This window comes from Nothobranchius furzeri, chromosome 6, assembly GCF_043380555.1.
Source record: "Nothobranchius furzeri strain GRZ-AD chromosome 6, NfurGRZ-RIMD1, whole genome shotgun sequence".
NCBI classification, from domain to species: domain Eukaryota; kingdom Metazoa; phylum Chordata; class Actinopteri; order Cyprinodontiformes; family Nothobranchiidae; genus Nothobranchius; species Nothobranchius furzeri.
Window position 1 is genome coordinate 49,006,463 of NC_091746.1, and position 22,475 is coordinate 49,028,937.

The 22,475-nt window shown below is 40.7% G+C and overlaps 1 protein-coding gene across 2 annotated transcripts in view; it reads right to left on the reverse strand.

The window, feature by feature from the left end:
• Nucleotides 1-22,475, reverse strand: part of npdc1a (neural proliferation, differentiation and control, 1a) — a 36,739-nt gene that overhangs the window by 7,776 nt on the left and 6,488 nt on the right. Inside the window, exon 2 of one of the 2 annotated variants that reach the window (XM_015977307.3) lies at nt 8,705-8,848. The exons of the other annotated variant lie outside the window; for it this stretch is intronic. Coding sequence (XP_015832793.3) covers nt 8,705-8,848 — 144 coding nt within the window. The remainder of the gene's footprint in view (nt 1-8,704; nt 8,849-22,475) is intronic. 2 annotated transcript variants of the gene reach the window in all.

The window sequence follows — 22,475 nt, forward strand, 5'->3', positions numbered from 1 at the left end:
TGCCAGTTGAGTGAAAATAATTAATACAAGTATGTTTATAATGGGTATTTTGTATTTTACGCTGTGCTCATTTTATATTTGTTTGTTTGAGGGTTATTTAAAGGTTTTGACCTGCTTTATGACCAAATGTAATCAAATATATTCCTAACAAACTGCAAAATAAATGGAAGATAAAAGAAGATAACTGGTCTAGTTGTGAGAGCTGCACAGACGTATTCATCCTATTCAAGTGTTCCACTTCCAATCGTGCTGCTTTCACTGTCCTATGGAGTGGAAGACTTTGTTTTGTTTTTTAATATTACCTTTAAATTCTCAGCTGAAGTTATAAATCACTTCATTTAAAAACAAAAATATAAATTATGCTTTTTTTGCATTTTTGATTTGTAACAACTGACTGTGCAAAGACCCAGTTTGGCCATCACGTGGTCTGGACGGATGAACTTAACGTAGACATGATCCATGCGACGTTGACTGTTTGCAGGGAAGAGGTTTATTTCTGTAAGTGAACACACTATTAATGAAAGCAAAATAACAAAAAATGAACAACAATTATTGATTTAAATGACCATAAACTTTATTGTATTTATCCTAGTGAATATATAATTAAACAGGTAAACTAGTAGTAGCACATTCAATGTCAAAGAAAGTTACATGTTATTACCAGGAGAGGGAGAATGTTTAAATGGTTAGCAACAAAGCCGATGGCCCCCTCCATGACGAAGCAACATGTTGCTAGCATAGCGGCTAATCGCTAGCATAGCAGTTTGACCAGTTATATTGATATAAAGATATAAAGTCATCTTGTATCTTGTTTAAAAAGTATATCGATGTTTTAAAAATATCGATATATCACCCAGCCCTAGTGACAACTAAATCAACGGTAGCCGAGCTTTTCCAAACCAAACCAACTAATCTCTTTATGTTTGTATTTTTAACTTCTGAAATTGCAGCTTTTGATTCTTAATTAAAATAATTATCAATAAACTTTTAAATTATTGAATCAGAATGAGAAAATCTCACAGTTCAAGCATTCTTACTTTAACATGTTTTTTTTTTTTTATCTTTCCTCTGAAATATCCAACAGGGAGTGTGCCCATGTGTGTTGTTTGTTTGAGTAGCTGCAAAAAGAAAAGGCAGACAACACTAAACAGTTGTTAACAGCCCTTTAGGCCAGACAGCGAGCTGCATTCCTGCAGAACGACTGTGGGCTCCAGGGCGACCAGGGCAGATAGTGTGTGTGTGGCCAGGGGAAGGAGCACTGCAGGGGGCAAGAGCAATCAGCCAAACATGGCTTCACTGGGCCTCTCCTGTTGCATTCACAATAGATACCAAACCCCACTGTTAATGGAGGTCATCAAAGAGTTATTTCCCTCTATAAAGTTTCCCTGCAGTACATCATATGTAAAATGATAAAAATCTGCTGGAGGAGTTAACATCGTGGGAAAAAGTTGCATCTATGACGAGGCTGAGAGTGGTCTAGTCTACTTTCAGCTACACAACATCCATGTTAAAGTCACCAAACAATAAACAAGCAGAAACATCTAAACAGACGACTTGTTCGTTACACCTTCATCAGAGCACAGATTTCACTGTCGTTCTCACTCCACAAGGCTGGCCATCTGGCCGAGTTAATGTGTATGATATGACATACCAGCACTTTCACTGCCTGCTTTTGTCGTCGTCCCCCCTCCCACACACACACACACACACACTAATGGCCATTTAGTGTGCTCCATAACAGGTGTCTGCAGAGGGGGGATGTGCCATCTTTACTTTGCAGGTGGTTGGGAGTACCAACTGTGCCTGTGTGCTTGCTAATGGCGTGTGTGGCAACCAGGTTTGAATCTTAAAAGCGTTAGAGGATGGAGTTCCAAATGCTGTGGAGTGGTCAAAAATAGTTCAAAGGAACCCAGCTTACAAAACTTTGTGGTTCTTGAAAGATAAATGTTAGTAAGTAAGTAAGTAAGTAAGTAAAAGTTTATTTATATAGCGCCTTTCACAGATATAAATCACAAAGCGCTGTACAACATGATAAAGATCAGGGCAAATACCTCTAACAAATCAGTTATCAGTTATATTAAAGTGGTGTAAAAAACCTTCTTAATGTCGTCATTTTAATAAAATTTGCCAAAATAGTTTAACTCGTAGGTCGCCATTGTTGTTAGCGTCACAATGCACTCTGGGTAGTGACGCCATATGGTTGCACCGGCCGGTTTTGGGACCCTGTAGTGCAGGAGTGGGGAACCCTGGTCCTCAAGGGCCGGTATCCAGCATGTCTTTGCTCCCAACACTTCTGATTCAGCGGTTGATTCACCTGTTCAGCAGCACATCAAGCTCTGCAGAAGCCCGTTAATCACCTGCTGATTGAAATCAGGTGTGTTGAAGCAGGACTGAAACTAAAATATGCTGGATACCGACCCTCAATGGACCAGGGTTCCCCACCCCTGCTGTAGTGACTGTTCAGCGACATAAACAGGTCATCTGTTCAGCCTTTTCAATTTGAATCAGAGTGAAACATTAATGAGGACATCACTGACGACGTTTCACAAAACGAGCATCAACATGAAGAGCAAGAAGGGTGGGATGAAGCGAGTGCAGGACAAAACCGGTGGTGCGTGTGCGGCAAATGCCTCTCCATGGTAACCGAGAGGGAGAGTGCTCACGTTTTGTCAGCAGAAGTTAACGGTAAGCTATCGTGTGATCAAACTTATTCAGTTATGAATGATTTAGGAGTTTTAGCATCCAGAGCTGTCGTGTGCTTTATAGATGATTAGGATATTCACTGAAACAACTTTGATCATTTTTGCAGATATATATTTGGAGAACACTGTATTGCTACACTTACTGCTTGTTTTACTGACGGGAGAGGTGAATGTTCAGCTTTATCTGTGACGAGTGGCATGTCCGATGGTTCGCTGAACGTGACAGAGGCGGAAGCTGCAGGAGTGGGTTATCGGCTCAGGAGAGCGAGCGTCCAGCGTCTGTCTCTACGAGGGCATTTAGGCTCCTTGTGTGGGAAAATGGTCGGTAAAGCATTTAGTTTCAGCCTTTTATTATACCCAGCCGCTCTGGTGAGCTCTTTAACTAGTTGTGGTCGACTACAAGCCTCAAACGCATCAAGAGAAAAATGTTGGGAACACAGCCGTGGATCTCTGGGAAGTTGTGTCCGTCCACAGACATCTTCCCACTGCTTTCTCCTCTTCTTGCCAGTGGGAAAGCTGTGTAAACTCACATAACTCCCCTTGTTGCCCTTTGACTGGAAATTACATCCGAAAGCAGCACAATGCGGCATTTTAGTCAATTATTAAAACGGTGAGCGCGTAAACAAACACTAGCATCAATAGCTATTCTTCCAAGAGCAACCAATATACGTTATCGCCCCCAGAGTGCATTGTGTGCGGAAAACATGGCGTCCGAAGTATGTCAAATAATTTACTAAATATTACAGATTTATGAATAAACAGCAATATTTTGTGTGTTTCCAACAACAGAAAATTTGTGGCTTATCAGGGCATACACGTCCTCATAGCTGGAGTTCCTTTTAAAGTCACCAATAAAAGTGCTCAAGTGTGTGGATTGTCACACACTCACTAAGCATGCACACCTCTTGTATGAGAGCGTTTCGTCACCGGCTTGATAATGACCCATAACCTCTTGAGAGCACCCAGGGGGTCAGCTGGGTACAACAAACAAACACTAAACATCTCAACGGTGATGGTGGCTCACAAATGCATGTGCTGTTGTCTTTTCTCCACTTAGACAACATTCACATTTCTTCTTCCTCCTGAAAACACACATGTAACACACATGCTTCACATCTCTGCTTCTGTGTTTAAACATAAATCTAAGTGGCTGATTGATGTGAAAATTCATTTAAAAACTGCTCACTGGCTCTTTAATTGGCGTTTTTATTTATTTCACTTTCCAAAAGTAAAATAGGTCCTAATAAAACCAGCTATCGTATAGGAAAGACGACTTTTGCACCAACATTTAACAGAAATCCTGAACATAATTTACAAAAGAGCTCACTGCTAACATATGTTACATTAGTGGTGTTCATTAAACAGGACAAAAACTACTCTGTCGTTTTAAATAATGCACAATCAGTTCACCTCTGTAAAACTCTTAAAACCATTAAACATCCACCATCTTAACTGATGTAAAAATACACAACAACCACAATAAGACCAAAGAGGAACAATGTCTTCAATGACTGATCTTGGATCAGTCAGCTGATTTTAGAGCAGCACGTTCATGTAATGAAACACAATTTAGTGTTGCAACATGTGTTCTTATTGTTCATTAACAGGATCTGAAACAGCCCTCCACAATTTGATTCATTATCAGAGGGCTCTGCTGCCCCCTGGTGGTGTCATACCTCAATGAAAAATGAGAGAATGAATCTTCTTCAAATAAAATAAAAAATGTTACCTGATTCAACATTAGCCTAATTAGCGTGAGTGACATTAAAAGCAGACACTTTGATGCTCCACCTGAGAGTAAATCTGTAAGGCTTGTCACCAGCATTCAGACTTCAATTCTGTTTGCTTCACAGCCAGACAGGACACACACACAATCAATAAATAAATAAATAATAAAATAAATAAATAAACATTAGCCTAAATGTTTATAATTACTTTATGATTTTGAGAAAAAAACACCAAACACGAAATCTTTGTGCCAAGTAGCACATGTCTTTACTTTAAATATTCGTTTGGTTTTATAGAAGTTAAAATATCAGGCTTGAAAGAAAATTCCAGCTTTCCTGACTTGTGTCCCTCATATCTGTGGCACTGAGTCAGAGACCCACCTGCATCGTAAAGTCAGCCGTGTCTAAAGCTCCACCCGCCTTTCAGCTGTTTCAGAAGCCAATGAATCATTCAGAATAAAATTAAATAAACATAGAAACAGGTGGTGGGATAATTTAAAAAGTAAAAAAGACTTTTAACTATAATCTAATAATAATATACTCTTTGACTAGAATAATTAGGAGAGGTAGAATATTCTAGTTAAACAGACTCAAAATGAATAGTGAAAATGGCTTTTATTAAAGTAGACTTATTAAATGTATGCCCTGTATTTTGTCATGATATTGCTCATTTCAAGAAGTTAAATATTTAAAAGCTTATAAAATATGTTTCTGATAGCATCAAATTACTTTTATCTAAACATGCCGTGACCAAACAGATGCAGGGCGTTATTCAAACTACACGTTGGTCCATCAGTTCTTAGGAGGCAGAACAATGGAGGGGAAACAAATAGAATCCCAGTTGGGTTTATGTGAGGACATAATGAATAAAAGCTGAGAGGAAAAATAAAGAACTTCTGTGTAACCCACTTAGAAGGCCCTGCCCTTTGCACATATGTCATTTGACTGCACATAAAGAACCCATACTTGTTCTGTGTGTGCTCCCAATCAAAGCTTTGAGGCATATTGGGTGTTTACAAATGGGAGTGAACGCCTCCATAGCAAATACAAGACGGTCCCACTTAGAGTGGAAGCTACCTGTTCACTCACTGTGCAAACTCAACCACTATCAGGAGAAAATTCATAACATCTGACTTATTGTTAAACAAAACCAGAGATCTTCCCCCGAGTCCTGGGGCCTGAGTTCATGCAACGCCATACAGTCACCTGTTATTCAACACCAACTACAGTTTTAGTGGAAGTGTGTACCTTCCTGGCACTAGGGGGCAGTGCATATGTTTCAGGGTAGTTTTACACCGTATCGCAGTGACTCTTGCTAGTTTAAAAACCATTACGGTAAAAGTTGTTACCGGTGGAGCAAAAAGCACGTGACCTCAGCGTGACTCCTCAGACTTTGATGATACTTCAGTTAATTCCATCGAGAGAATGTAGTCTTCTGGTGCTGTAGTTTACAAATCTGCACTGGGTCCTGCACCTGCTGATGACGTCATCAAACTACGGCAATACCACTCGACCAAAATATACTGCATCTCCATTTTGATTCTGTCCTTTCACATATGTTTTAGAAAGAGCTTAGCAGTTTTGTTATTAAATTAGTGTTTCTTACCGCCTAAATGTTTTTGAACGTGGTAACATAACTTCCGTAAGTCGTACGTTCAGCCAATCATATAGTGTGACGTCATCAACAAGCAAAGGAGCTAGCCAGAAGGATGTATGGCATCTTATGTGGCCTCCCCCAGATTTTTATGGCTATATGTTACAAAGCCACCAATTTTTCCAATGACTGGACATCATTTTATTAATTTTCAACAACATTTTGATGGATATTTCAAGATATTAAAGGTAAAATTACACATGGTCACTTTAAGATAATCAGATGTTTTGTCCCAGAAATAAAAACAATCACATCTTCTCTAATGTAGCACAGAGTGATGCTCGTCTTTGTTCTCTTACATGTTAAAGGTTGTGCGTGCTGGCTCTGATGAACCAAATACACTAAAAACTCTACACTTCTGAGTAACTGAAGGAAACAGTTATTATTGTGTCTGCTGAGATGAACATTTTGTGCATCGTTGTGTGGCGAGTGTGAAACGAAGAGTCACTCCTGTGTGGATCAGTGCGTTATGTAGGTTTATGTAACTGCTCGAAGCAGCTTAAATGTCTGCACGATGTACCTGATTCAGAACGCCACACAAATGAGAGCATGCAACGTCATCCCCAAAATGAAGTACTGATGACTGAGTGCAGTTTACTGCAGAGATCAGTAAAATGAAACATTTACCATGTATTATTTACTTGTCATGTTTATTCATCTGGCAATCCTGACAATATGAATCTTGTTCCGCTGCAAACTCATCCAGTTTAAATAATCCTGCTGAGATTAAGCTTAACAGCTGCAAACATGCACCCTTTCACAAACAGATACACTTAAATAGTTGCAACACTTTATTTCAGCTTCTGAAGCTCCTCCTTGAAACACAAAGAGTGCTGCCAGTGTTGCAAGGCCATGGAAATCAGGAAAATGGGATTTACTTTCAGTGCTCGACTTTCATTGAGTGGTAATAGATTCAGGGATGGAGATGAAGGGCAAAAGGGAGAGAAAAATATGCCATTGCAGTGATTAAAACTGCCAGAGGGGGGCCTTTGCAGAGCGGTGTGTGTGTGTGTGTGTGTGTGTGTGTGTGTGTGTGTGTGTGTGTGTGTGTGTGCGTGTGTGTGCGTGTGTGTGCGTGTGTGTGCGTGTGTGTGCGTGTGTGTGAGCTGCGAGCAAACAGCAGGAGCAGGGATGGATTAAAGAAGAAAAAGCTAAGGCTGCTCAGAGAAGGGGAAGTCGGATCCATAATCGGGCAGATCCACGTTCAATTGTTTGAGTTTAATTGCTGTCCACTACTGGCTGTGTGCACATGAACATGCATTTATCCACACAAAGGTTACATTCACTTAAGATGACTGTCTATTTCACTGCTTTTTTAGAATATTTCATTCTATTGAGCCTAATAAGAAGAGAAAATGGATAATATACTGTAGTTGTGTGTAATTGTAGAATCTCACAGGGTTGCGTTTGTAGTTTGTGTTTTGAGTGAGATTCCAGAAGAGAGACCAGCAAATACAACCGACTTCATTTCCTTAATTATAAAGTGATTAAAAGTGTTGAATACTAGTTTGATCACTACATTTGCAGTTGTCTCTAGTAGGAGTGAATGCCTTGTAAGTCGTACTCGGGGCAAAAAAAGTCCAGAAGAGCCTGAATCAGCATGGAGGCAGCTGGAGGAAAGAGCGGCAGAACACGACAGGATTTGGAGTCTATTATATTTGGACATCTCTCCTCTGATTGACTAACAGCAACGCAACTCAACCACTGACTCGGTCTGCTCTGCAATGATGAAATTTTATCTCCACAGACAACTCAAGCCTGAAAGAGCCGTGGTGGAGTTGCTAATTATTGTTAGCTTCTACTAGCCGAGACGTTCTTTGCTTTTTGCTGGATGCTAAAACAACAACAGCCCCCCAACGCTAGGCAAGATGGGTGAGTCCATAAATGTTAATTCACAGTGTGACAGATTCGTGACGATTTTTAAATGTCAGTTTCTATCAGAAGCTAATGCAGGAGATAGGTACAGGTGACTATTTTCATGTTCAGCATGCATTGAAAACTCAGAGTGACCGATTATAAACAGAAATAACCATTAATAAAATGTTTTTTCACTGTTCCACACCGTTTTCTTTGATAACGCACAAGTGTTGACAAATGTCATCCCACCTTGCCTTACACATCCACTACAAAAACACTTAAGAGTTCATTTTGCAAATAAACCATAATGTATTTATTTATTTAACATAGGCTAAGTTAGCTCTTTATAAAACATTCAGTATTCTGCAGAACCCCTGCACTTTGTTATACTTTAGAAAGTTAAATAACAGTCCTGACATTTTGAATTCTGAGGCTACTGAGCTGTTAAATTATTATTCATTCGCTGTGTGAATCCACACTTTTAAGGTTACTAAATGGAAATGCAAATTTAAAAAAAGGTGGAATTTGAGGGAAAAAACCAGACTAAATACATATAAATGTGTGCAACAGGTGCTGATCATCAAATCCAAACCAAATGCGCTTTGCGATTTCACAAAATGTAAAAAAAATAAATATTATTTTTTTAGCATCAACTGGTTATTTCTTGCACATCCTCTCATTTCCAGAGTCTTTATCTCATAAAAAAGTATGAAATATTAGTTACGTTCCAATTTCAGCTAAACTGCATTTGGTTGTTTTCATACCGCTTTGATGGGACCTCTTCACACAGAGTCCACCTTCACCCTCCTGGAACGAGGAGAAACAAGGCCCACAGGAAGATGAGCCCAGCTGGCATTGGTGACGGTTTTGTAGGGTACACGTTGAACGGGAAGGGCATCGACTGTGAGCTGATAGAGACACAGAGTGACAATTTAGTCAGCATCTGACCAGCACCAAGGCTTTCTAAGAGAGTGAACAGAGACTGGGTGGAATGACTGGACCTAAAGACCTTTAAGGGGGTTACTTGTAGACTAATCTCTAGTCTGAAACTATAGTCAGGACAAGAGTTGCACTAAACCTGTTTATAATTAATTATTTATGAAAACAATGACACAAATATTAAAGGATCTCTCCAACCCGCTGTGTTAACAACATTGTTTCAGCAGCCCAAATTAGGCTGATCCTAATGAAGAATGATCTGCTGCTGTTCCATCACAATCTAGTTAGACAATCATTTGACCTTGTTACGGTCTGTTTTAAACAATTACATTTAGACACATGCACAAAACCAGCAGCTTACAAAGCAAAGACACTGTAGTGGGTCACAAAGCCGCAGTAGGTGCGGTTACCCGCAGCGGCAGACGGAGCACCGGGATGCGATCAGATCGGATACTGAGCACAGGCGCGCTGCAGGGCAGAAAGCTAAAGGTGACCATCACAGCAGGGGTTGATGCTTGCTGGCACAACACACATGAGGTTGAAAGGCCGAGGACGGAGCAAGTGTGTTTCAGTGTTATGAGTTTTATTTTTATTTTAGCTACTTTCTCAATTATTTTCACTTCATTGAAAGTGCGAACAGAGTTGTCGTTAAAGACAGGACTGTAACGTCACCTCGTGCTGATGCAGGATAATGGTGTGACAGATTTAGGTATAGTTTGGTAAAAAGACCACCATTTGTTTAGAAACACACATGTTATGCATGCAAGGTGAGCCTTGCAGCCACAACCCAGAAACGAGCCAAACAAATCTTCCTCCTGCTGCATCAGTGACAAAAAAACACACACTACATCATTAACTTTAAACACAAATGTGTGAACACTAGATTTAGCAAACCAACAACACAAAATGATCAGGACAGGAAAATGCATCACTTACAACCACACAGAAAGCAGATAATAATGGATGGTCAAGTTGTAACGTCACTGGCCGAGTGCCTCAGGGGCTCAGAGGAAGTCCTGTGTAATCTGAGAGGTTTGCTTTAGATTCTTATTGACACAAAATGAATTATGAAAGAAAATAAGTAATAATATCTCATTAAAAATCATTATGAAGCTCTAAAAACACAACACAATCTTTATACTCAGTTTCTGCTTGACCCGTTTTGTTTCTGTTTAGTTTAACATAACTAAGTTTCCTTTTCTCCTGGTAAAATAAAATCACCTCTTTTATCGTTTAGTAGCTAATTTTGTTTATGTTTCTACAAGAATAATAACAGCATCACTGCAAAGAGCTTGTTCCGACTGTGGTTGTACTGCTCTACATCCTTAATATATCTGTGCTCCTGATTCACCAGCAGCTCTGAGGGATTGAACAGAAAGACAGCTGTCACTGGAAAGAATACCTAGCGACCCCAACTGTTATTCAGTTTGTAGGTTTGTCAATATATTTTTGTACGTTTTATACAATGTTGAGTTACGTAAATTTCTACAGAACTCCAGTCACCATCTTAAATCCTTGAATTCAATGTCAAAACAGGTTTACCCATCAACCAGTGTAGTAAATTTCCCCAAATGGTTTCAAATGTAAATAATTAGATGCTGCTTAGACCATCTCCGCTAGCTGCGGCAAAACATCAGCAAGTCCACCATGTTACCAGAGGAGACATTAAAAGTATACTTTGCAACAATTTCATATGTTTTAAATAATTTTCTTGAGCCAGCATGTGCTAAAATGACCCTTTACAGGGTTAATGAAAAGTCACTGAGAATACCACATTTGCAACTTCAGAGTTGGCAGGCCTGTTAGGTCCCACTTTAGTAAAGCCTCTTTTATAAACAATTTACCGCAAAGCAGAGGCAGCATCTGCGATCCCTAACGCCGGGGACACACCGGCCGCGGAAGCGCTGCGAAGCGCCGAGAAGCGAATCGCTCACGAAATTCGGCCGCTGCTCGCCGCTCCTCAGTTCAGATCAGACGCGCCCCAGTCGAGGCGCGCCTCGGCTCAGCTGTAGTTTTTCTTTTAAAACACTTGGTGTCCTCCATTTCCTCTCTGCCTTTTCTCAGTTATTTTCCTCTACGTGTGCGCGCGTGTGTGTGTGTGTGTGTGTGTGTGTGTGTGTGTGTGTGTGTGAACCTATGGTATGAGTCGTTTCTGCCAGTTGAATCTCTTGGAACCTGTTCCAATTCTGCAGCTGTATCCTAGCAGTTTCTTCTGAAATGGGTACGTAAACAATCATGTTTTTCGGGGGTCGTACAGCTCCTTGTGTTTCTCAACTTCCATAATTAATTTAAAGTCATCCATCTTAACTGCTTGCCTCAGACTTTCTGCCTCTCTGTCCTGTTTGCTCCGGTGAAAAGACACCCAAAACCACACACCCCTTCACGTGGTCACACGCGCACAAGTTCGATGTGTGTGTGTGTGTGTTCGTGTGGTTTTTCTGCAGTGTCTGATTACGAACACATTTGACTATTGCGGAATTTTATTTTGAAATGCTTTATTTTGTTAACTTTACCGGCCTGCCTCTTATGTCTAGGTTTGACTTCCTGCCAGAATTGACGCGATTCACCCGCGGCTCGCGGAAAAAATAGAGCCGACGCCGAAATGATCGCTGCACGGCGCGGGCTGGGGTGCCGGCGCGAGGCGATTCGCGGCGCTTCGGCAGCCCATGTGGTCTATAGAATAGCTCAACAAGGGCGCTGAATGAAGGCGGCCCCATTTTCGCGGCGCTTCCGCGGCCGGTGTGTCCCCGGCGTAAGTCTTTTATAAGTGGTCAGACCATGGCGGTATTGTGGTGCAATCATGTTCCTTTCACAAAAGATTATGCAATGGCGGTAAAAAGGAGGTATGGCGGCGGCCTCTGTGCTGTCAGACTTCATTTTAGCTTGCACGTAACTTGACTGTTATAGCAATTGAAGCTGCACTCCTTATGTTTTTACACAAGCCGCTCCTAAAGGTGTCTGTCCTCCACAGACGTTGAAATAATATTATGACAAAGCTTAGCAAAATAAATGCTGCAAAATTCCTCTAGACACTAACAAAGGCTGAGGAGACATTTCAGCAGTTACATTAAGGTGTTAAATGATGAATGCACAGCGAGGAGACAAGTTTCACTTTTGCTTTTATAATGAATTAATAACAGACTCTAGGGGGTGCAAAAAGCAAGCCAAAACTGCATAGTTTCCCTTGAACTAGGGCTGGGCGATAAGGCCTAAAATTAATATCACAATATATTGAGGACCTCGATAATAATAAATGGACGATAACTACAGGTATGCGGAGAAACAAAAGTTGTCCACTAGATGGGGCTGACACATGTATTAGTTGAGTCACATTTTTATGTGACTCAAGGTGGTACAGCTTCTTAAACGGACATGAACGTTGCCAACCTACAAACATCTTTTAATTTTTTTATTATCAAATATATTGACATGGGAAAAGTTATCACGATAAGAGTCAGAAATTTCGATAACAATAAATCTTTGATTTATTGCCCAGCCCTGCCTTGAACTAAAAATGTGTATTACATATCTGGAAGAGCAGCAATTTTAACAGGATTAAGAGTGATTTAGGTGTACTTGTCACAAACAAATTGATTTAAACCAAAGGGCTTTTATCTATGTTGTGTAAAATCCTGTTTTATTCTTTTGAAACCTACATAAATTCTCAAAAGATGAAATCAACTTCTTACATGTAAATATATTCACCAGAAAACTGCAAAAGGTTAAAAATAGAGAAAATACATTTGGGCCTTATTACTACATTAATTACACAGTCAAATAAAATATACGAAATAATGTGATTTAAAAAGGCATTTCTTATTTGCTTTACTCCATTATGATTTCTCTGAATAAATATTACAATGTAGGCTCACTCAAAAGGATGATGAAAAATCATCTGAATGCATGACAAAGTTTAAAAGAAAACATTTCCTGCATCAGTAAATGCAGTTCCCCTGCTTAGATGTTCATCTGTCCTTCACATGGAAAGTTGATCTAGCGAAACATAACGCACACACTTGAACACAAGCACTGTATAAACAATAAGCCAGACAAAAACTCAGCTGCGTGCATGCGAGGATATTATAATTATTAATGTGTGACGTTAGGGACAGAGAAACAAACTGAGGTGAGGAAGCAGCATATCTGCTCTACAGCCGAAAACCTGAATCGACTTTAGTTAAAGAAATATATGAATCAGGATCTGCTATGTAACTGGCAGCAGAAGACAGGAGACAAGCTCTTTACCATTGGTAAATCTAGTTCTCAGCCAGTTATAGAGGTGGGTGTTAGGTTGTCAAAAGGGGGACCTCGGGTCATTCTTCACACTGTAGAGTCCCAAGAGACTGCTAAAAAAAAATGACATAGGAGCTAAAGCCAAAACAAGCGACAAAGAAATGGAGACAGATTCTAGAATAAATCCTGCAGCACATCAGGACATTTGGTCTCAGCTAAGTCAGAGGAGGAGTGAGAACGCATTATGCAACTCAGGGATTCAGAAATTAGTCCTTGGAACGAGTGAAAAGTGATGTTAATAACCATCTGCTGCTGCTGTTGCCAGGCTGTGTGCTCAGCAGAAGCTTTGCCAGGAAGAAATGAGATTGCATGCACTGCTAAGCACCCACACTCTCAGGCCAACACATATATACTAGCATGTGCAGTCCCATGCTACCACTTGTGCTCCTTCAAGCTGTTTTACAAACATCGGGTCAAATATCACCCAATCGGTACCCATGTGTGCATATCTTTGTGGATGAAAGAGAGATTTAGAAGAAGACGGAAATTAGTTGGCTAGTAGGGTCATACACTCCAATTGTGTACATTTCCTGGCTCCCAGATAGCAGACAGGAAGTAAGCCAAACACTCCAAATCAAGTGGAAACCTTTAAGGGCTTGTGCCCTTGTATTGATAGAACAGTGTTTCCACTTGAACTGAGTGTGAGAGAGCTTTTGAATTTGTGTGTATCAGCTGGCCTTGCTGTGTTTCTATGCTTCTGGTTAGCCATCCTAGCTAAATCTCAAATGACAAAAAACAAACAAAAGCTAGCTGGTCTAAATGTCTGTTTTCACTAGCTTAAGCAGGGGCAAACCCAGTTACTATGTGGCCGTCTTCAAGGTTACAGTTATTAAATTAGCCTCATATCTAACCAGAAAACAACACAATTATCAAATAATGATTAATAAAAGAGCATTAAATAGGACTGTTGTGACAGATTAAAGGTCTGGGGAAACTAAATAATACAAAACGGATTATAGATTTTATTGGAAAATGTTATCAGGGTTTCCCTTACATAGGCGTAGCCGTGGCAGCTGAAATCTTACCGCCACGCCTACAAGATCCCAAGTTTGATTTTTTTTTTTTTTGCGCTGTTTCCCGAAGAAGCAGCGGCAAGTACTATGTTGTCGCTTGTGATCACAGCCGGCGGGCAGCAAGAAGAAAGGAGCAGGCAGGGCAAGGTGCAGTTACAGCGTAAGTTACTGAGTTTAAAATTAGAAATTTAGCAGTGGATATAATGCTTTTTGGTTTACATGTTTCAGCAGCATTAAGATAAACGAGTGTTGACGATTTTGACAGGGTTTCCTCCAGTCCTTATTAGGCCAGGTTAAAATAACGCTTCTTCTTAAGCAGAGCACAACGTCGCCTCGACTCGTTCACGGCCGAGCCGGTACCGGACTGGGCTCGATAACATTGACCCAGCACAGCCACTGGGTCGTTGGAGCTGCCCCGTGACTACCTGATGGAAAACCAGCGAGTTTTATCAGACACGTAGTTTCTTGTTTTTGATGGGGACCCCCTGTATTTTACCGCTCCCTCCTGCAGTCTTCCCCTATTAATATTTAAAATGATTCTGTAAATTCTGTGTATCAATAGAAAAAATCTCTGCCTCTGCCAGCTGCAGTAAATGTAGTCTCCAAATAATAAATAAGAGGTGCATTCATCTGTGTATCTCCTTTGATCCGCATTAGTGATATTCTCAGCACCAGAACAGTGAAGCAAAGAAAGATTCCTGAGTTTGTTAGTAATTTTATTTATTAGGTGCATCTAACCTGTTCTATTTTTCTCTGAAATGAGATCAAATCAGTGCTTCTATGGGTTGTCTCCAATCTGCTCTGGAAAATTTTACTTTATTTAGAGACGTGTCATAATTTCTCCCCAACTGTTGACTTCCAAACAAATATACAGGCCTTGATCCATTCCTTTATAATCAGGTGTTATTCAGCTCTGCCTCGACTGTCTCACTTGGCTAGAAGTCTGATTTGATTCTAGATACATTAACATAACAGAGAGGCATAAATATCATAACCACATTTCTGATGCACCTTAAACTGGCTTCCTGGTTGATTATTTAAAAGTCATATAGGTTTACTGCCAGGGATGATACCGGGCATAGTGCCGGTGAGCAGTTTACCCAGTGAGGGCCCCCACCCCTCCACGCCAAAGGATTGAGCAGGTTGGCATTGTTTGTCCAGTCCACTTGTTTACTGCTCAAATAAGTAAGGGGTAAAAAGAACAACGTGATAAATATTACCTGGTTGGATTTCGTATGAAAAAAAATCCCAAATTGGCTTTTTAGATAACCAAACAAATTTGTAATTCTCTTGATTGTCTATTTTAAATCTTTGTATTTTTAAGTATTTAAAATATTTTCTATATGCTTCAAGTATATCACCGTTATCATTTAAATTGTTTAGTTTATCAGAGACACTTTTTTAACCATCACATAGGGCTTCACAATACATTGCAGATATATCATTATCGCGATATCGGCATGCGCAATATGCATATCGCAAAGAACAGATAATCTTAATGGTCAGCTCAAATGTTTGCTACACACAATGCATTCTGTCAAACGGAAGCATGATGTTTTTTTTAACAAATCAAATAGAGCTCTTCACCCATTTGGCCAACTGGGTGGGTTCTCATAGGTTCTCATTGTTCACAAGTGAGAGAAAACTAGAGCGTGAGATCGATAGGCAGATTGGTGCTGCATCTGCAGTGATGCGGGCGTTGTACCGGTCTGTCGTGGTGAAGAGAGAGCTGAGTCAGAAGGCAAAGCTCTCGATTTACCGGTCGATCTACGTTCCTACCCTCACCTATGGTCATGAGCTTTGGGTAGTGACCAAAAGAACGAGATCACGGATACAAGCGGCCGAAATGAGTTTTCTCCGCAGAGCGGCTGGGCTCTCCCTTAGAGATAGGGTGAGAAGCTCGGTCATCCGGGAGGGGCTCGGACTAGATTCACTGCTCCTCCACATCAAGAGAAGCCAGTTGAGGTGGCTAGGGCATCTGGTCAGGATGCCTCCTGGATGCCTCCCTGGTGAGGTTTTCCGGGCATGTCCAACCGGGAGCAGGCCTAAAGGTAGACCCAGGACACATTGGAGGGACTATGTCTCTCACCTGGCCAGGGAACGCCTTGGGATTCCCCCGGAGGAGCTGGCCCAAGTGGCTGGGGAGAGGGCAGTCTGGGCCTCTCGACTTAGGCTACTGCCCCCGCGAACCGACTCCAGATAAGCGGATAAATGGATGGATGGATAGATTACAAAAATCAAACTTAACAAATTGACTGCCATCCTTTATCAAGATAAGCTGTAAGCGACGTAAGTGAGGAGCTTAAGAGAATAACAAATATTTACACACATTGTGCATCTTGGATGAGTTCCTAAACCCTAAACTTTGTGCAGTCAAACCAACTGCTTATCTTAATACCGAAAAATTAATTTAAAACAAAGGACTCTGTGTCAACTTCATTCTCACAGAAATTAATCATCAACAAAGTGAATAGAGCTGTCGGATCACATGTTTTTTTTTCTCCAGAAATTGTCAAAAAGTCCCAAACTAAACAGAAACCAACTATTTGTGGAAACTGCCTCGCTCTCTGAACACCAGTGGAAGACAGGTGCGGTTTTCCCATCATAATCTGATGATATGGACTCCTACATGCACGCTTTGGGTGGAGAGCGTGACTTTGCATCTGTTGTACACACATGAGCAGGCTCACTGGAAAAACAGAGGCAGGAAATAAACGAGTATCTATGCCAGTAAGGACAGATAAAGACAAAAAGAAAATGGCTTCAAAAAGTACCTGACTTCTACCGTAACATCGCCAGCCTGCAGAAGAATGAGGAGAAACTGGATATTGTGACACCTCGTCTGTTTAAGCTCTCTCTGATTGTAATGTTAATTCTCGGTTACGGTAACTTAGGTGATGTCATAATTATTTGTCATTAGAAAGCAAACAAAAATGTTTCATCAGCAATAGAACAGAATCAAACAAACAGGACTTATTTAAAGCTATGTTCATTATTAATGCTTGGACCAAACGCATCATAATTGGATCTAGATGATGATCAAATCCAGAAAATAGCCTGTTTTCTGTTGTTGAGTGTTGAAACAAATAGGTTAGACTAAAAGTACAACCTGATGCCACGGAACAATTGGGCTCTTCTGGATCACGATAACATGAAAATAGGTTAGCATGTTGTTAATGTTGCGAAAAGGAAGTGCTGATGCAGATGAAGCTGCACTGAACAGCTGCACTCCTGGTTCGCTCCCCTTCTATTCTTGGTAAGGATGTGGCTATGTACACGCACAAACTGGTGCAGTGAAACCTGCTGAAACAAAGTGTTTCCTCATTTCTGAGTTTTCATCTCAAGATAGGATTGATAAGAAAACCTGATTCTTTAAAATGGTTAATTTCCCCGAAAAAGTCCACCAATTAATGAACACTGTTTAAAAATCAAAAAAATTAAGAAACTGTGTGAGAGCATTTATTCACAAACACGAGTGTCATCTGGTCTGGTTGTAAAATAATTTAGTTGACATGGTGGGAACCTGCTGTAGTAATCTTTAAATCTGTCTAGTAAAAAGTCTGCAGTGTCAAATCCAAGACCGCAAGAACTGGGCTATCATAAAAAACAGAAGGGGCCATTTTTGTCTCTAGCAGATTACTTCCTGGAAAGACAGAACGCCCACAAATCAATATTGACAATCAGTTATAAAATCAGCAGTATTTATATTAATGTCTACAATAGTCTACCTTAATACTAAGCAGTACTTTAATATGTCACTACCAGATAGTTTGTTCCTCATTACAGAAGGGTTTTCACCGCTGAAGTTTCCTCAACTCTATTTACTATAACTAGATCTAGGTGAACATTTCCTAATGAATAAATTTCCAATGCACACATTTAACTACTAAAAATACATAAATAATAAGAGATACTTGATGATTTCCATGTCCCCTGGCTGTGAGCACTCATCATCCATCCTGACCTTTTTCTGCTCTTAATACCCACTACAGCCTTTTTCCTGCAAGGCATTAAAGGTGACTAAAAAACACAGAGACCGGTGGCTGTGGAGGCAACAGAGCACGACAATGAAGATATGACTCGTTAGCATTTAATCCCGATGGAGGAAAAGGCCACGGGCAGAGGCTTGCTGAGTAATAATCCCATGGATTCTGAGTGGGACTTTGTGAGTAAGAAACGTGGAAGCACAACAATAATCGAGCTTAGGTGGAACACTTAAGAGGAGTGGAGATGCTTTCTAAAATGAAAAGCTAAAATTAGAGCAGCACCAAAGTTACTTACCATCTCTGCTAATTCAATGCAGCATCAAAGCACTGCATGCTTCATTCATTAGCAGCTTGGGCAGCGAGCTAGTTTATGCAATGCAATCACTTAAATGAAGTTTTTGGATAAGTTCCATCCCCAGAACTCAGTGTTCAGTGAGAGCTCGCTGGCATATTTACACATAAATCAGGTTTTTCTTTTTTTTCCTGAATCAACCAACTCATTATTTACCACATGGTTCATTTCAATCCTTCCGAACCTCTAGACTGCAAGTGGTTATGATCTATAAACCGTAAACAGCCCAAATGTATTAAAATGCATTTTAGAAAAGCAGGTTTTAATCAGAAAGTGTGACGGCAGGAGCATTCTACATGCAGCTACATTATAAAAATAACTTCTTTCACACGGGAGTGGAGAAACTAAGCATCATCTTGACTGCTCTCACGAGTTTAACACATACGCCAACAATAGCCTGCATAGTGTCATTCTGCCACACGCTGTTATGAACAAGCTGTGTTCAACTGTAATGGCTGTCACTCTGAAAACAAATCACGGCCATTGGCTACTAATGAGACCAAACATATTCTCCTCCAAGCACAGACATTTGTAGCGATTTGGGAGCTATAAACTGAATTGAATTGCACAGACTGTGGTTGGACGATATTGGAGTGATATTTGTCAGTCTGAAAATATATTCGCCCAAGTGACATTCTGATGCTTTTTGGGCATGACACACAATTGTTCTTGCTCAGTTTGCGGAAGCAGACCACAAGGACACGTCATGCTTAAGATTGTTGTTTTCTGAACTGCACTGATGAATGAGTCAACAATACTGTCAGACTAATTTACTGGAATACTTTTATCGTCAATGATATAAGATTTTGAATGATGGGTTAGACATTACTTAGAATTTCCAAGTGGTTTGACAAAAGCATTTACTGTGTCTACAGTTGTATCTTTGATTGCTATTAATAATTGTAATCATAAGAATCGTAGCTTCTTAAGGATGTATAATTTGCATATGTACATTGAAAGAGTGTTGGAAAAAAAAGACACAGATTTTTACATGGAAGTCTGTAACGTCCCATCTGCAAAATTAATTCATAGGGAGCCTAGGTCACGCCCATCTACTTGCTTATGAAGTGAATGAAGCCACCGAGTCACTCTGCTCCACACTCTGCTCTTGTCTTAACAACTTGTGCCCTTTAGCCACTAGACCTGCTAGATCCTCTCAGTCGCACCCTTGGCTAAATGATACCCTCCGGTCTCTACGCACCAATCTTAGAGCTGCGGAACGGAAATGGCGCAAAACAAAAGATCCTGGTGATCAATTAAAATTTCATGAATTACTGTCCTCATTCTCTGCCAACATCACTGATGCAAAGGAAGCTTTCTACACTGACAAAATTCTCAGCTCTACTGACTCTCAGAAACTATTTCCAACATTCAAAACTCTGCTCACCCCTCCAATCCAATCCAGTTTATTTCTAAAGCACTTTAAAAGACCCAGCACAGGAACAAAGTGCTGTACAGAAAGTACATAAAAACAATTGACTAGACAGAAAACAGCAAAGATAAATAAAACACATGATACATAAAATTAAACTAGCCCTATATTAAAAAATAAAAACTTGATAAAACCGCATTTGAATCACCTAAAACAGCTAAAATAAAAATAAAAAATAGAAACCAACATCTCACAAGGTATTAAAAGCCAGGGTAAAGAGGTGTGTTTTCAGGAGTGCCTTAAAAACAGATAATGAACTGGCCTGTCTTATCTCTAAAGGAAGTTCGTTCCACAGTTTTGGAGCTGCAACAGCAAAAGCGTGATCCCCTCTAAGTTTACGCTCAGTCCTGGGTACAATCAGGAGCAGCTGATCAGCAGACCTGAGAGAGCGGGAGGGAGTGTAAGGCTGTATCAGATCAGAGAGATAAGAGGGGGGAAATCAAGGCCATGAAGACCTTTAAAAGCAAATAAAAGAATTTTAAAATGAATCCTAAAAGAAATGGGCAGCCAGTGAAGTGAAGCTAAAACAGGGGAAATGTGCTCAAACTTTCAAGTGCCAGTTAAAAGACGAGCTGCGGCATTTTGCACTCTCTGTAGCTGACTAATACAGGATGCACTGACCCCAATGTAGAGTGCATTACAGTAATCCAGCCGAGTGGTTACAAAGGCGTGGATCACTGTCTCAAAGTGCTGCCGTGAAAGAATTGGCTTTATTTTTGCCAGCTGCCTGTGGTGAAAGAAGCCTGATTTTACCACCGCTTTAATCTGATGTTCAAACTTCAGATCACAGTCCACTTTGACCCCCAGGTTGGTGACAGTTGGTTTAACAAACTGGGCCAAGGAATCTACAAACACATTGGGGGTCTCAGTAGGACTACCAAAAATCATCACCTCAGTCTTTTTATCATTGAATTTTAAAAAATTCACAGACATCCAAGCCTTTATGTCGTCAAGACACTGTAGTAATGGCTGTATGAGGTTTCTGCCTTTTTTCTTTAGAGGGACATAGATCTGACAGTCGTCAGCATACAAGTGGAAGGCAATGCCATGCTTTCTCAATATAGAACCGAGAGGAAGAAGATACAAAGAGAAGAGGAGGGGGCCTAGAACTGAGCCCTGCGGGACACCACACAAGAGAGGAGCGGAGGACGACACATAGTCACCGAGACTGACACAAAATGTTCGCCCCGCCAAATAGGACCTGAACCACTCCAGAGCTGTGCCGCTAATGCCCACCCAGTGCTCTAAACAAGAGAATAAAACAGCATGATCCACAGTATCAAAAGCAGCTGTTAAATCTAAAGGCACAAGAACAACACAGTCCCCAGCATCCATTGCTAAAAATATGTCATTAAAAACTTTTAAAAGGGCTGATTCAGTGCTGTGAAAGGGTTTAAAACCAGATTGGAAAACCTCTAATACATTTTGCTTTTCTAGGAAGGCCAATATTTGGCTATGAACTACCTTTTCAAGAATTTTAGAAAGAAACGGTAGTTTGGAGATAGGCCTGTAATTCGCAAGATCCTGCGGATCAAGAGCAGGTTTTTTAATCAGGGGTTTGACTACTGCATGTTTAAAATCTTTAGGGACAACACCTGACATCAGACTATGGTTTACCAGCTCAAGAACCAGAGGACCAAATGGAGGTAACACCTCTTTTAAAAGTCGAGGAGGAACAGCATCATTTGGAGACCCTGCAGGCTTAAGATGACCAACAGTCTCCTGTAGAGATGACAGAGTCACAGGCTCAAACCTGTCAAAGACAGCAGAGCAGGAAACAACGACTGAGGGGTCATGAGCACAAGGACAGATTTGAGCCCTTGTGGAGGAGACCTTCTAAATAAAGAAGAGTAACAAATTTTCACAGGCTTCTAATGAGGGCTCGATACAGTCAGCATATGGTGCACTAAAAACAGAGTTAATAGTTTTGAATAAAACACGCGGGTTGTGGCAGTTAGACAAAATAATGTCCGAAAAGTGTTTTCTTTTGGCCTCTTTCACAGTTCTTTGATATTGACGCCAACAGTCCTTCAGCATCTGAAATGACACCTGTAGTTCGTCCTTTTTCCATTTGCGCTCAGCTCGACAGCAGTCGCGTCTGACAGCTCGGGTCATTTCGTTCAGCCAGGGCTCACATTTGGTTTTAGGCCGCCTGGTTTTTAATGGAGCCACAGTGTCCAAAGCAGTCCGACAGGTGGAATAAAACCAAGAGCTCAGATCATCAGTCTGGCTGCATAAAAAATCCGGGATCTGACAAATCTGGTTAAAGACTGTTGAAAAGTGCTCAGCAGTGGAGGAGTTAAAAACACGTCTGCGCTGAGCAACAGCACGAGGTTTAACTGAGGCACATACAAGAGGAACTTCAAACAACACAGGACTGTGGTCAGAAAACACAGCATCACAAATCTCTATGTTAAAACTAGGGAAGCCATGAGATAAAACAAGATCAAGTGTGTGTCCACGTTCATGTGTGGGACCTGCCACACAATGCACCAGATTAAACGAATCAATAAGGTTTAA